Genomic DNA, 13193 nt, shown 5'->3' on the forward strand with positions numbered 1-13193 from the left:
TTGAGGCAATCGAGTCATTTCTGATGACCACAGACAAACCAGAGAATCTCAAAGTATTTCTGATGGAACTCATGCATTTCACCCTTTATCACAGCTACTTCGAATGGGCAGGAACATTTTACATTCAATGCTCCGGAACTTCCATGGGCAATTGTGCCGCCCCAACATACGCGAACCTCTTTATGCACCGTTTTGAAATAGACAACATACTTTGCAAACACGAGTGGACCCAACATCTTACCCTTTATAAAAGATACATTGATGACATTTTTATCTTATGGAATGGCTCAATTGATCATCTGGAATCATTAATTGAATCACTTAATACAGTTGACCAACGAATTCAATTCACTCACTGTATAAACAAAGAATCGATAACATTCCTGGATACCAAGGTCACATTATACCAAGGAAACCTCACCACTGAGGTTTACACTAAACCTACTGACCGCAATAATCTCCTGCACTTTCACAGTTTCCACCAACCATCTCTCAAGAATCATTTGCCCTACTCACAACTACTACGATTGAAAAGAATCTCAAGTACCAATGAATTGTTTGAATCAAGCAAATCCGCTTGCATTTCCAAATTTGAACAACGAAAATATCCTACCAAAGTTCTTGACAGCGCCATATTGAAGTCTAACAAATCTACCCGACAGATGCTTCTTTCACCCAAACCACCAAAAACTTCAGATCAACGAATGACATTTGTGTCAAAATTTTCCACACAAAGTTTCAACATAAAAAAAACCATCCTCAGGTATTGGCCTATGTTAAGCATGGAAATGAATTTCAATAACATTTTTGAAATATCACCTAGATTTGCTTACCAAAGATCACGCAACATCAAACAAATATTGTCTAAAGCTGATGAACTCACTACCAGCTCTTTCAAAGGTACTTTACCATGTCTCAACTGTGGTAACTGTAACTTTATCATCAAAGGTACCAACATCCAACATCCTTCACAAGGTAACACGATCAAACTCAAGGTTACAGCCACATGTAATAGTAAGAATCTCATTTACATGTTGAAATGTCCATGTGGTTTGGTTTATGTGGGCAAAACTGAGAGAAAAATCCGTATACGGATCAATGAACACAAAAGCAATATACGTACCAAACAGGCGAAATCACCAATCGCAACTCATTTTCACCAGCATCAGCATAACATCTGTCAACTGCGATTTTTGGTTCTTGAACAGATTCCCCAGCTGAGGGGTCGTGACAATAGTAAATATCTATTACAAAGAGAAACATTTTGGATCCACAAGCTGAATTCCATACATCCGAAAGGTCTCAACGAGCGTTATGATCTGGGCTGTTTTCTGTAACTAAGGTCTCCTTTATTCACCTTAAATTGGAGATTTGAACTTTCCACCCGACTTGTGATACCCTAGTACCTTGTGTAACTTTACAGTTCATGTTGAACCTTACAGTTATTTTATTTTATTTTACTTACTAATTTCATCTTATACACATGTACTATTGCACTATTACATTGACGCTCCCTTACAAGCTCCAGGATTTGGTAATATCTTACATTTTTTGAACTATCGCTTTTGGTTCGAATCACTCGAATTACATGTGTTTCTTCGGTGTCACACGCTGTCTATTCCATTTTTCTTTTTACTTTTGGCCTAATTCCTTTACAGATTTAACTGCACTCACTTTTGTTTATTATTTTATATTTTGTTTGCACGTGTAGTTTCACTAAACTTTATTGACCTTTTGGAACTACAAGTCTGTTTTCTTTGTAGTTCTCCTTTTCCCGCATTTTTCTTTATCACATATCACATGATTACCTCTTGGAACTACAAGTCTGTTTTCTTTGTAGTTCTCTTTTTCCCGCACTTCTCCTTATCACATGTCTATATATCACATGATTAGCATCCATTACACTTACCGGAGCGTTTCCGATTTGATTCTCCCGGGTTCAGGAGAATCTATACATCACCATACCAACTGTAAGTTTGATCTTCCGTTACTTGTCAGATAGTGATTGTATTCTTTTAAAAGGCCCCACGCTGTATGTATTTTTGTTACCCACACCACCATCCAGATTTTTCTTTTTATTTCGTCTTTACTTTTTCCTACAATTTTGGCAAAAACACACCACATTACTTTGTCCTATATGGCATTTTCATTTTTTCATTTAATTTTTTTACTTACACTACCACCCAAACTTTCTTGGTCCATTTCGGCTTCACTATTTCCTATGACCTTGGTAAATGCACATCACAGTATGTTGTTTTAACATGTAAAACAAGTGGATATTTTCACATCACTTTGATGTGTAGTGTACCTCCATTTTGGTAATTACCAACACTGGCATTGTGTTTTTTTTACTTCATTACGAACGTATTACTTTTAATACTGTTTCAACATGATCATGTTTGTTACAATCAAAATCTACTGTATAATTGTTTGGATAAAAATTGTTCTTTTCCATTGAGTGTTTATAAAATGTATATATATACTGAACCCTATACCTTATCCTTTCAGAGTACCGCCCCTGAAGAAGGGCTTAAAAAAGCCCGAAATGCATTGGGCAGTTGGATATATGATGCATTGATAAAGAATGAATACAATTCTTTGACTTCATTAACTTTGAACAACGGTTTTATAAACTCAAGTTATACTTGAATAAATTCCGATTTACCTGAGTTTAATTTCACAAAAGAGATCACATCTCTGAGATTGAGTGCAAAACGAAAGACATTTTCCTATTCAGGAACGTGCTATCATTATCTACGAAGTGCTAACACATCCCACCAGGAGGGCCGACTGTTGTCTTGGTGGCATGAGAATCATGTTAGGGGTGAAAAAGCATGGTGTTTGAGACTAAACACGACAATTTTGTAGTTTCATAGTGGAGCTGGCCATCTCAACCTCTCTGTAGCCAGCTCATGTTACTCTATGGATCACCGGTCACTTACGGTAAAACCTTGCTTTACAGGGTTACTGTAGGGATATATATGTATAAACATATATATATTCACACCTTTAATATAATGCAATCTACTTCCTGGGCTTAGGAGGACAACCTTAAGAGTGACGTGCTTACATTAAAGCAGTTGCATGGCTTTGCAGCTGATGTTGTGTGTGCAGAGTCACTCTCAAGCAGACAGGTTGCTCGTGCACGGGTGCAATGGCAGACCTGTAGACATACTTTTACTTGGGTCACACAGGGTGGCACACTACAGTGCTGCAGCCCTAGTGACCCCTTTCCATTCTTGCCCTAGGTGCCACAAGTGACTTATAAGGGGGCAAAATGCTAATTGGGTGTACCAAGTCACATCACTTTTAGGGAAAGAGCACAGGCACTGGGGCCTGGTTAGCAGGTCCCAGTGCACTTTCGGAGTCACAAACCAGCATCTAGCAGTACAAAATGGGGCATAAAGTGTGTCATCTGCAAAGAAGCCCAGTTTGCTACAATATGCACATGCTGTGTATCACCACCTTGTAGGTCTGCCATAGTATCAAGGGGCTGTCACTGACTTATCATTTATGTCAAAGAAGAGTATTGTCTCCTTTCTTATCTCTTCTCCAAATACTTTGTCTCTCCAGGCTCCGCATGAGAGCCGCCAGGTGAATAGCCGGGGGTGGGGGGCCCATCTTGCATAGCTGGCTCTAGCAGGACCGGAGCATGATCAGATTACGTCCTTGGGAAGTGTTGCAGGCGAGTGGTCCGCACCCTGTATTCTCTGTAACTAGCCGGCAATCCAGTGTGGACCAATTCGATCATGCATTGGTTGCCCAGGTGCCCTCTTTGACTGATATTTGAAGAGTTGGGGCCACGATGGTCAACTGTCCCGCCTTCATGATATCCCTGAACTGATCGGACGCTCGCACGTAGGGTCTATGACCCTTACCTGATCTGTCCAGTGTCAGGCCTAGAATATCGTTAAAATCCCCACACCATAGCACTAGGTCAGTGTCATAGGCATGCGTTTTTGCCATACGTTGAGGAAAAAGAGAGGAGCTATGTTTGGGCCCTAAAAGCATACAAGCAGAATGGGGAAGGCGTGCAGCAGCGCATTTAATAAGAACCATCTACCTTCTGGATCGGTGGATACTCATTTTTAGAGATGAGAATTGCTACCCCCCACGTGTACACTGAGTAGGACGCTGTGTATTTGTGTTCTATTCATCGTGCATGTAGCCAATGATGCATGTGGGTGCTTGCAGATATGTTTCCTGGATACGTGCTATATCTATCTTGTGCTGTTGCAGGTATGCTAGGATGTGGCATATTTTGCAGGGTCAGTTAGCCTCTGTACTTTCCAGGTTAGAAACCGAATTCCTTTCATGCCCTTACGCTACTATGGGACTGATTGCGATGTCCGCTGGGATGCGATCGGGTCACAATCGGGAACAAGTGTGTGCATCGAACAGTCGTGAGCCACTGATCATGACCCTGGCGCATGCAGTAGCAGTGTGTGATGTTTATGTATGCTACCCCCCTCCCACTCCAGCAGCCCTAGTCGGCCAGTGAGCAACAAAATATTCTCCCCACCCCCTCCACCCAATAACCACCCCAGAACAACAAATGCATCGTAATCAAGGAACAGGGGAACGCCAATGTTTGGGAAGCTGAGGGCTTCGCAAACAACCGACCCTGGAGTAGGACTGGTTGTCAAGACAGCACCTTTGTCTAGAGGTGGAACCAGAAATAATGGCTATGACCAAAAGCAAACAGCAGTACAGTAGGCCCGATCAGTCATGCTCTAGTATGTCCTCTAGTGATTTCGAGTGTCATCGAAGATCGACATCTCCAGCTGACTGTTAATATTTGAGAACTGGTCATTAGCCGTCAGAGCCAGTTGTGTTGGCCGCTGCAGGTCAATCCTTTTTGTGGGGGAAGCAAGCTTGTCCCGCCTTCTGTCGCACAAATGTTTCTGCTTGCATTGGGTCTGAAAAGAGGTGTGGTTTGCCGTCATACATGAACTTTAGTTTAGTCGGGTAGATCATGCTATAGTTGATGACAGCCGCTCGGAGTGTGCGCTTGACTGGAAGTAACTGCCTCCTCACGGTTTCCACCGCAAATGTGAAGTTAGGGTATATGGAAATGGAGTTGTCATCGTATAGGAGGTATTCTAGCTCCCTAGCAAGCCAGAACACTGTGTCACGATCTTTGTAATTGAAAAGCTGTGCAATGATAGGTCGGGCTGATGCTCCTGGTAAGGGGTGCAGGATCAGTGTGCTCTCTCCACCGAAAACATGGGAGTGACGGAGAAAGTCCTAAACAGGTGCTTCAACATGATCTTGACCTATTTCTCCATGCGACTCATATCTGTGCTCTCTTCGACACCAAGTATGTGGAGGTTTCTTATGTCTGACCGCGCCTCAAAGTCTTCGTTTTTGGCCTTGATGAGATTTATGACTGTTTCCATATGGAGTAGTTTTGCGCTGTGCCCTTTCACCATGTCCTACGCATCAGACATGTGCTGTTCAAGTTGGCCAAAACTGTCTCCGTGCGTAAACATGCTCTTTAATGTGATCAATGTAATCAGACAAGGGATCTATTTTGGAGTCAATTTTCGCTAATGTTTGCTTCATTTCCAGAAGGAAAGGGCGCAGATCTGGCTCTAAATCTAGCTCGGAGGGGGCCTGTCTGACATGGTGTCTATGTTGCTCGATGATTTGCGGTGAACAGCTGCTCGTCTGTTTTTAAACGCCAGCTTAGTGTCATGCTGCGAGCCGTAATTCAACCAGACACGCTTCCATTTGCTTCTCGGGCGTGCCGCAATACAGTGTGGTGGCCTGTGGTTGCACTCAGGGCATCTCGGATGCATCACGGTTCCAGCCGCCAAACCGTGGTTCCCCTTGCGGTGTCCCGTACTAATTGCAGAAGCACAAAGCCCTTACCTGTTGCCTGGTGGGCCAGGATATCAATCTCCCTTGTTTTTTTGTGCGGACATTCTTCTTCATGGGGGCATCTTCGTGCTTGTTCCCAGAATGTTGCAGGAAGCGTTTTGTTTCACCACTCTAACATGGAGAAATGTCCTACATTTTCATTATTACTTCCCAAACCTAGATGGCGACTGCTCATTTCCTTCAGCATCACTTCCTGTCTATGGGTATATAAGGGTCTGAATCTTCCATCTCCTTGCGTTGCAGCACTCTTTGCTCCTGCTGGTGTGTCCTTGCTCCTGTTGGTGTGTCCTTGCTCCTCAGAATCTCCGTCCATTCCTTCTTCATGTTGAACCTCCTTCCTGTGATCTGGTTTCCAACTTTCTGTTCTGATATCCCTTCCTTCTTGTCCTTTGTGTTCAGCCCTAAACTCTGCTCCTTGCTTTTTTTGTTGACTTCATTCCGACCTGGACTCTCTGCTTCAACTGGTGTTATTTCCCTTAGGGGTTTTTCCTCTTGAGGACTCCTTCTGGAAGGCACTGTCTGTCTTGGTGTTTCATTGTCAGCAGCACCGTGTCTACCGGAAAGCGTCACCCCCACCTCGAGCAGACAAGAAACTTCAAAACCTAGAACCAGCGACAATCTCTTTGCACCAGAACCAGAAAGAGAAGTCCCTATAGAGACGAACCTGATAGATTGCAACGCTCATAACCCTGCTTTGTCCTCGTCACCATGGATATTCCCCAAGCATTGTCCCAAGAAGAACCTGTGGAGTTCGGACAAGCCCTAGTTAACACAATTCAGCAAAGGGCTCAACACCTACAACTGCGAAAATTCAAATTTGGCGTTATGCCAAGCACTTACAGCCAGGGTGTCTGATGTGCTAATAATCTCAACAACTATACCCCGATTTTCGGGTGACTCAAACAAACTGAAAGAATTCTTGGATTCATTGACGGTATTCTTCGCTTTTCGCCCAGCTCAGTTCAGTTCTTCCGCTATAGAGCTAACGTTGGAAATCTGATCAGCGGTTGTCTGGCCCAGCATTAGCATGGGTGACACCACGGCAGCCACAGAAGACCCACGACTTTCTAACTATATGGCTTTTCTCACAGCTTTCAGACAAATGTTTGAAAGACCAGGCTATGAAACTTCAGCAGAAGAAGCGCTGTGCGATATCCAGCAAGATTTCCTCCAATGCATAGCAATAAATAACTCGCTTCCGTCAGCTGGCTGCAGAGACCACTTGGGTAGGGCGTACCTTGGAAACTCTTTCGCCGAGTGATCCCACACTCACCACGGTGGCTACTCCCGCTTGGGGTAGCCTGGTGCTGTAGATGGCTGATGGGCTGTCGTCCTAGCTGGCTAAGCCTTACTAATGCACAGCCATCATGCTGCTGCACCCACCACTAGAGCTTAAGGTCTGGGACAATGTTTCTGATTTTTCAAGGCCTGATAACTCAAACTTGTAACATTCAGATCATGCACCCCCAAATTTTGCATCAGCGAACTTCTTCATTAACATTTCTTGATGTAGGGAATATGCAACATAACAAATACAACTCCTACAACTAAGCACGTAGAGGCCCTTTGAAACACCCAAAGACATTCAAATTGCCAACAGATTTCCCTAAATGTTTGTCATTGAAACTAGAACACTACTCAGTCTCATAAACAGGAATATTCATCTTGACTTCCACACAGAATAGCTGCTCAACAGGTCTGGTTATCCTGTGTGTAATGAAAGGCAGATGATGTAGTGACATGATGTGTTTGTGAAAGCTGAGTGGCTGTGCTGTAGAACACAGTGTTGATGCTGCAAGGATGTGGAAGTGATTGGAATGTAGCTGTCTGTGTGCCGAGCTCAGCCTGGGACTTGGTTACAGTTGGAGGAAGAATAGAGACCTAGTAGGATGTATCAGACTATGGCTGTAACTTAAGAGCTGAACATGAAATAAAGAACTTACCTCCTGCCTGAATGGCTCCAGACTCTTGTATGAAGACCATTCTAAAAGCCTGCAACATGAAGAAGCATTGTAAGAGTGGAAAACCTTCATTTACACCCAATAAATGATTTCACCTTTGGGAGACCCTCTTGTACTGGATGATTGGGCAGGAAGCACAGTGGCCCCGCGAAATGCTCTCTCCAGGTGGTTGTGCTGCTTAGCCAGCTGCTCCAGCGTCTCCTCCAGGCGAATACGCTGATCCCTTTCATACTGCAATGACTTCTGCCACTTTTTGCTATGCGTTTGTGCCAACAGAAGAAAGTCCCGACAAGCCTAGGAGAGGTAGTTTCTATATTAATACAAAACAATAAAAGAAGACTACAGCTCTTCACATGAAAGTAAAGAACAAAAAATTCCAAGGAGACTATACAAATCGAGAATTCATTTTTAGCTAAGGATAACTAAACAAAGTCTCAATAATCTTAATAGTCATGATGGCAAGGTCAGATCAAGCACACTGTTTAACCTACAAATGTAAAGCTGCTTTTGAGTATGTAGAAAATCTCCAAGGTTTGGTAGGTTTATATGTCAAATGAGGCCACAAGTTTTAGCTGCTTATAAATATTTTGTTTGAATGAATGATTTTGCTTCAAAGATGGTCTCCTTTCTTGGATTTGTTTCTCCATGCAAAATACAGAGCAGTCAGATCAGACCGTGTCCTCCATTGCCAGAGCACGATATGAAACCTCACGTTCTCTTGGAGCCCCAGTTCAAGTAATTTACCTTAAGAGTTAATAAATCACGTACAGCTGGTACTAGTAGCAAATGCTGGAAAAGGAAGCAATAGTAGCCATATAGACAGGAACAAAGCGCTCATTTTTTGGTGGAGAAGAAAAAAATTGGCTAGGGTCCTGTAATGCACTTAGGAGTATTTAACTAATATCTGGTTAACAGCCATTTCAAGATGGAGTAGACTAATGGGAAGGAACATTTTGCAGAATATGACTAGTTAGTGAATCTCAAGCACCCTAATGTTTCACTGGTGTTCTAAAACCAGTGGAAGGCGGCTCATTTTGCAACATCATTTTATTAAATTTTTTTTTTTTTTATTTTTTTTTTTTTTTAAACCGTTTATTGCAGTTCGTAAAAGTTACAGGTATGGGCCTACAACCATCCGGCCGGCCGCTAGAATGACAAAAACATATTGCACACATACAGGAAAAGTCTCTAGGCAGTGCAGAGCAGTGAAACAGGAGTAATCAATGGTGCAGGCCACACAGCTCCAAGCCCACAGTACGGTTCCCTTTTCTTGAAACAAAACAACACCAAAAAACCACACCCGCAGGGCAACCCGCGATCCAAAATAACAGCACGTGCTCCATAAGTGGGGGATCCAAACCAGCAGCAGAACTCTGGAGAGGGGAATGGGAATAGATCAGGGACTGGGGGACCGCGCGCCCGCGGCTGAGGGAGGGGGGCCATCTAGGGAGACGGAGCAGGCGAGGCAGCCGGTAGCAGTGGTGGCTCACAAATACCCCCGCGGTAGGCGTTCCAGGGGCCCCAGAGTTTCACCCACGCCCCAGGCTTACCTCTCGCCACATACACCACCTTTTCACGAAACATACACCAATCCATGTGCTCTTTCCAGGCCGACACCGCAGGGGGCCTCTGGGATCCCCACAATTGAGCAATGTCGCGCTTGGCTATCATGTATCCCAGAGTCACCCACCGCGTCTGCGGGACCGAATAGTCATTCGGTTCCCATACATTCAGCAAGCATCTCCTCGCTTCAGGCAGCAGCGCAACACGCGTCACCACACGCAGGACCTCATGCACACCACGCCAGAATCGCTCCACCTTCGGGCACTCCCACAGTATATGCATGAAAGTCGCCAACGCACCACAGCCACGCTTACACATTCCGTCACCAGCAAAACCCATACGCAGAAGCCTTGGCCCCGTCACGTAAACCCGGTGAAGGATCTTGAGCTGGACGAAACGAAGGCGAGCCGGGATGGCCACCTCTTTCGGAGAGGCCACCGCGGAAATCCAATCCTCATCGTCCAGCTCCAGCCCGTCGGCAACCCAAGCCTCGCGGAGACTAGTAAGCAGGCACGATCTATCGTTGATCAGTTTTTTGTATATGAGGGAGATCGTGCTGTCCGGGACATGGCCATCTAGGACTCTGTCCTCCAGGGGGGGGAAGACTCCGGAATGGATGCGACATCCGGGAAGACGGAGCCCAGCGCATGGCGGACCTGTAGGTACCGAAAGTACTCACTGCCCTGCAGCTGGAACTCCGCCTGCAGCGTCTCAAAAGTTTTGAATCCCCCCCTCGTCCAGAGATCTCCCACCGTGCTGATTCCGATCGTGTCCCACTTCTCGAAGCCCTTCGACGTCCACAGGGAGCCCAACCTCTCAGACGCATACAGCGGTGACGCCCGGGTCAAACGGTCCTTCCACCCCATAGCTGCATTAGCCGCGTGCCAGACACGCACCATGACACGCGTCGGTCCCGTCAAACGGGAGTCGGGCGCGCCAGCGTAGAGCGCTCGATTGTAATCGCCACCGGGCAGGAGCATCTTATCCATCTCAAATGCCGGGTTCAAGGCGGGCCCGTAAAGGCCATGATTAATTGCAGCTAGTTGGGAGGCCCAGTAATACCGTTTAATGTCAGGGAGGGCGACCCCCCCATCGTACCACGGGAGCGTCAATTTAGCCAGAGCAATGCGCGGCCTCCCGTCCCAGAACAGGCGCCGCTGGAGGCCCTCCACCTCACGGAAATAGCGTGCCGGGACCAAGTCCATAGTATTCTGGAGGGCGTAGAGGAAGCGTGGCAGGGACATCATTTTAAACAAGGCCGCTCGGCCGAGCGGCGAGAGCGGCAGACGCCGCCAGCGCACCACGTCCTCCCTCAAACGCCGGAGGGGGGGTAACAAATTCCGCTCATAGCGGGCCTCCGGGTCAAGAGTGATATAGATACCCAGGTACCGAAAACCTTGGGAGGCAATCTGGATCGGACAGTCCCGTGGTAGGGCCGGAGCCTCCCCGGAAAGCACATATACACAGGATTTCGCCCAGTTGATGACCAGGCCTGAGTTGCAACCGAATGAACGCAAAACATCAACCAGGACGATCAGTGATTTACGCGGGGAGGCGAGATACAGAAGGATATCGTCAGCATAGAGGGACACACGGTCCTCATGCTCGGGGGTCCAGCGGAGACCACGGATAGAAGGGTGCCACCGCAGCCACTCCGCCAGGGGCTCCAGGGCCAGGGCAAACAGGAGAGGCGACAGGGGGCAGCCCTGTCGCGTACCCCTCCCCAGCGCGAATGGGGCCGAGACTCGCCCATTCACTACCACCTGCGCCAACGGGCCCGAATATAGCAATTTGACCCAGCTAATGAAACCCGGGCCAAACCCGAATTTTGCCAGCATCGCCCAGATGTATGGCCATTCAAGCGTATCAAACGCCATGGTGGCGTCCAAGGACGCCAAGATGGCCGGCTCCCGCACAAATGGGACACGCGCGAGCACCCCGTGCAAGCGCCGCAGATTGAGCGCCGTGTTGCGGTGCGGTATAAAGCCAGATTGGTCTTGGTGGACCAAATCGCCCACCACGCCAACCAACCTGTTGGCCAACACCTTGGCGAGGATTTTGGGCTCCGCGTTCAAAAGCGAAATCGGCCTATAGGATGTGACCCGTTCACGGGGCCTCCCCTCCTTGTGGATCACCACAATTGTGGCTAGACGCTGGTCCGGCGGGAGGGAACCCCGCGAGTGGGCCGCCAGGAACATCGCGCGCAGGTGGGGCGCCAACACATCCGGGCGTAGCTTGTAGAGCTCGATGGGAATACCATTGGGGCCCATGGCCTTGCCGGATGCAACCGAGCGAATAGCCAAGGCAATTTCGTCCGAGGTGGGAGGGGCGTCCAGCGAATCCCTGTCCTCCACCGTTAGGGAGGGCAGTGCGATGTCCCGAAGCAGGGCATGGGAGTCTGCCTCCGAGCAGGGGGAAACCGGGGAGTAGACTTCGCGGAAATAATCCGCGAAGCAGGAGACAATGGCTTCCGGCTCAGTGACACACGCACCATCAACACTCTCAAAGGCACCACACGGCTCGCTCTCTCCCTCTTATCCAACCACGCAATCAATTTGCCAGCCTTATCACCCACATCATACAATCGCCCCTGCTGCTCTCTACTGAGGCCCCTGGCCGCCTCCGTGACGAGGGCCCGATAGGCCGCCTGCTTTAGGTGTAGAACATGCAACTTGTCGTCTGTTACCCCGCTTCCCAGGTCACCCTCCAGTTCTGCAATCTCGGCCTCTACCCGGGTCACCTCCTCCCGCTCGCGCCGCCGGGCATGGGAGATAAAGGAGAGGGCCTCCCCTCTAAGGACTACCTTGAAAGCCTCCCACAGGGAGATGGCCGAAGAGACCGACCCCACATTCTCATCGAAATATCGCTGTAGGGATTTGATCAAATCAGCACGAATTGTGGGGTCGCGCAAATACCATGCATTGATTGGGGCCACCCTGCCATCCCCCCTCGGGAAGACATCGAGTTGCAACAACAATGGGGAGTGGTCTGAGATACCCCGCGCCAGATGGCGCACCTCCCCCACCCTCCCTGCGTGGGCCGCCGGGACAAGGATGTAATCAAGCCGCGAGAGGCTACCATGGGCACCCGAGTGGAAGGTGTACTGTCGCAATGCAGGATGCTTTAATCGCCAGCAATCCACCAGGCCCAGCGTGTCCAGAAGGCCGGGCAGCCACGCCTGTGCCCGGGGGAGGTCCCTAGGGGGATGGCGATCCATAGACCCAGAGGCTACCGCATTAAAATCCCCTCCAACCACCAGCAGGCCACTCGGAAGGTCCAGAAGGAGGCGCCCCAGGTCCGCAAATGTGGTGGCTTGTAACCCAGGCGGGACGTACACTGATATAAAGATAAACACTCTACCCTCCATTCTTCCCACCAGAACCGTGTAGCGTCCCCTCTCATCATGGCGCACCTCATCAATCTCCAACGGGAGCGAGTTCTTGATCATAATACCCACCCCCCGCGAGCCCGAGGTGAAGCCAGAATGGGCCGCCAAACGATATCCCCGCCGGTTCATTGCATGAAAGGAGTTACCTATAAGGTGCGTCTCCTGCAGGAAGACAACATCTGGTGAAATACGTTTTAAGTACTGCAGGACCACACCACGCTTAATCCTATCCCCCAGGCCGTTAACATTCCATGACAACACAGCCAAATCCCTACCCCCCATCATACGTCGAAACAATCGGTCGTCCCCCATCGAGCATCCTAAAAACAACAACATAGTAGCGGGTTTGCCCTGCGGTGCTAACAAACAACACACCCCCCCCACCCCCCGGTCCCAAC

At 48.0% G+C, this 13193-nt stretch overlaps 1 protein-coding gene across 1 annotated transcript in view; it reads right to left on the minus strand.

The window, feature by feature from the left end:
• OSBP (oxysterol binding protein) overlaps positions 1–13193 on the minus strand; it is a 465191-nt gene that overhangs the window by 180090 nt on the left and 271908 nt on the right. Inside the window, exon 4 of the mRNA XM_085651892.1 lies at positions 7940–8138. Within this exon, the coding sequence (XP_085508018.1) occupies positions 7940–8138 (199 nt within the window). The remainder of the gene's footprint in view (positions 1–7939; positions 8139–13193) is intronic.

The sequence above is a fragment of the Triturus cristatus genome, chromosome 4_1 (assembly GCF_964204655.1).
Source record: "Triturus cristatus chromosome 4_1, aTriCri1.1, whole genome shotgun sequence".
In the NCBI taxonomy this organism is placed as follows: Eukaryota; Metazoa; Chordata; class Amphibia; order Caudata; family Salamandridae; genus Triturus; species Triturus cristatus.